At 47.0% G+C, this 2,500-nt stretch overlaps 1 protein-coding gene across 1 annotated transcript in view; it reads left to right on the top strand.

Moving 5' to 3' along the window:
• Positions 1-2,500, top strand: part of wb (wing blister) — a 240,685-nt gene that overhangs the window by 136,988 nt on the left and 101,197 nt on the right. The window contains exon 22 of the mRNA XM_086551150.1: positions 102-170. Coding sequence (XP_086407276.1) covers positions 102-170 — 69 coding nt within the window. The remainder of the gene's footprint in view (positions 1-101; positions 171-2,500) is intronic.

Genomic DNA, 2,500 nt, shown 5'->3' with positions numbered 1-2,500 from the left:
TATTCATCTCATAATATCCGATCCGATTCTTATATAATCACTATATCACCAATCACCAATCAGTATAATCTCATCAAATTCACTCATTTAATTTTCTCAAGGTGTCACCGGTCGGCGCTGTAACGAGTGTCTGCCCAACCACTACGGAACCCTCGCCGGCGGTTGTGCGAGTGAGTACTGGCATTTCTTATTGGTTGATTTTAAGCTTATCTGTATTTTTCTAGTTTTTTTTGGTAACTGAGCGATTTCTGTGGTTACTCTTTTGGTGTTTTTTTTGTGTGTAAAGTTTTCGTGTTATTGATTTAAGGTAAGTTCATGTATTTTGTTTAATATGTGGTTTGTTTATTTTTATTTTTCGACAAGGAATTGTTTTTGTGGTGTTGGATAAATCTTGGGATGAATATCTAGGTGAAGTATCTCTTGAAAAGAAAAAAAAAATATGTGAAAAAAAAGAAAAACTGGGTCGAATGTGATCAAACCCGGAGTGCCGTTTCCGTAGAGTTGTCGGCGAGTATTTGTTGCTGGCTTGGAGGGGGGGGGGGTGCAGATTAACGAATAAGGAGGAGGGAGGTCGGGGAATGTTGGAGGTGGGATAGGGGGTGGGGGATGTTATAGATGAGGTCGGTCATCTGTCTTCAAGTCTTTTGTAGTTGGGAAAGATAAAAGAAAAAAATGTATAATTATACGTTATGTCAAGGTACATTGAACTCAGGCTATCTCGTTGAAAAGGAAATTCAAACATACGATCTTTTAACCTTATTTTTTCTATAAATTGATATGATTTCCATGAATAGTACGAGAAATCGGTCTCTTTACACCCCTGCCCCCCCTCTATATCTCCTCCCCCCACCCTCCTGCCCTTCCAGCCCCACACCCTACCCCCTCCCCGAAGCTACCAGCCTCTCACTCTCGCCATGTACGGAAATTCACGTGCATTCTGTTAGAATTATGTCCGTCAGCGATGTAATTAAAGTGATCTCGCATCGCTTGTTCTTCTTGAACGCGAGAGAACACGTTCATCTGTTCATATCGCGGTCGAATTAACCCGCCCGAGGTGTTCTTGCGTAACAGGTGTTCCCGCGTGCGTGTAAGTATGTGTGTTCAATAAAATGGAGGAGGAGGAGAAGATGCAGAATAAGATGCAGAAAAAAAAAACAGAGGCCCTCCTTTCTGAGGTATTGGCGGTGGGTGGGCGCGGCCATGGGCGTGGGGTGGATTTGGACGTGAGGTTGGAAGACAAGGGGAGGGATAAAGGGGACGGAAGAGTAGAGAAAGAAAATGCAAGAATGAGAGGGGGAATAGGATATAAAGGAAACGGGGAAGAAGGAGGGAGACGGTAATAGGGGACATGAGAGAGAGAGAGAGAGAGAGAGAGAGAGAGAGAGAGAGAGAGAGAGAGAGAGAGAGAGAGAGAGAGAGAGAGAGAGAGAGAGAGAGAGAGAGAGAGAGAGAGAGAGAGAGAGAGAGAGAGAGAGAGAGAGAGAAAGGGGGGGAATGGCACCCAGGTTATGATGCGGGAGCGATGCCTTAACCAGACTTGTGATTTCATGTACCGCTGGGGGGAGGGGGGGGAGGAGACCGGAGGGGTTTGGACCTGAGTGTGTCTGTCCTGCATGCGAAGCGGGCGTGCTAGGGCGTGCGAGGCGACATTCCCAGGACCCCGTGGGCGCCGGGGAGGTGGCTGAGGGGGGGGGGGGTGTCAAGGCGGCCTGAGGAAGGGGCAAATGTCAGAGGCTCGCTTCGGCCCGGAATGAGTGATGAGGGACAACGACGTCATTCGGAGAGACAGTGACGTCATTCGGAGGGACAGTGACGTCACTCGTTTTGTGTTTTTTTTTTCATAATTTCTCTTATCGTTTCGTTCGCGGTACACTTAATCTTGGTTTACTATTAATCTATTTTTGGGTTGATCTAAATACATTGATGGAAAGTAGGGTGTAAGAAGGGTTCGGGTGGTGCAGTGGAAAGTGGACAGAGGGACAGAAAGGGCTTAGAGGCAAACGGAAGCATGCAACAGGTGGGTTGGGTGATATCAACTTTCTAGTAGATAGTGACGTCCTCCTCCTCCTCCTCCTCCTCTTCCCGTCCTCTTCCTCCTCTTCTCTCTGGTACATCTCCCTATCAACACCGTCCTATCAACTGATCTGACTTTCTTTACTCGTTTATGGGTTAGACATGATCCAGAGGAACGGCGTACACGGGGCATGAAGTAATAGGTGATTAAGGTATTTCTCTCTCTATTTTTTTTTTTTTTGCTCTCTCTCTCTCTCTCTCTCTCTCTCTCTCTCTCTCTCTCTCTCTCTCTCTCTCTCTCTCTCTCTCTCTCTCCTCTCCCTCCTTCTCTCTCTCTCCTCCTCTCTCTCTCTCTCTCTCTCTCCCTCTCTCTCTCTCTCACGTCTCACACACTCTCACTCTCTCACACTCACATCTCACACACACACTCTCTCACACCTCACACACCACACACACCACACACTATCACACACACACAAACACACAA

The sequence above is a fragment of the Penaeus japonicus genome, unplaced genomic scaffold, assembly GCF_977035675.1.
Source record: "Penaeus japonicus unplaced genomic scaffold, GWHDUDI00000001_assembly GWHDUDI00000024, whole genome shotgun sequence".
Classification (NCBI taxonomy): domain Eukaryota; kingdom Metazoa; phylum Arthropoda; class Malacostraca; order Decapoda; family Penaeidae; genus Penaeus; species Penaeus japonicus.
The sequence above is the reverse complement of the archived record's forward strand: the minus strand, read 5'-3'. Positions and strand labels throughout refer to the sequence as shown.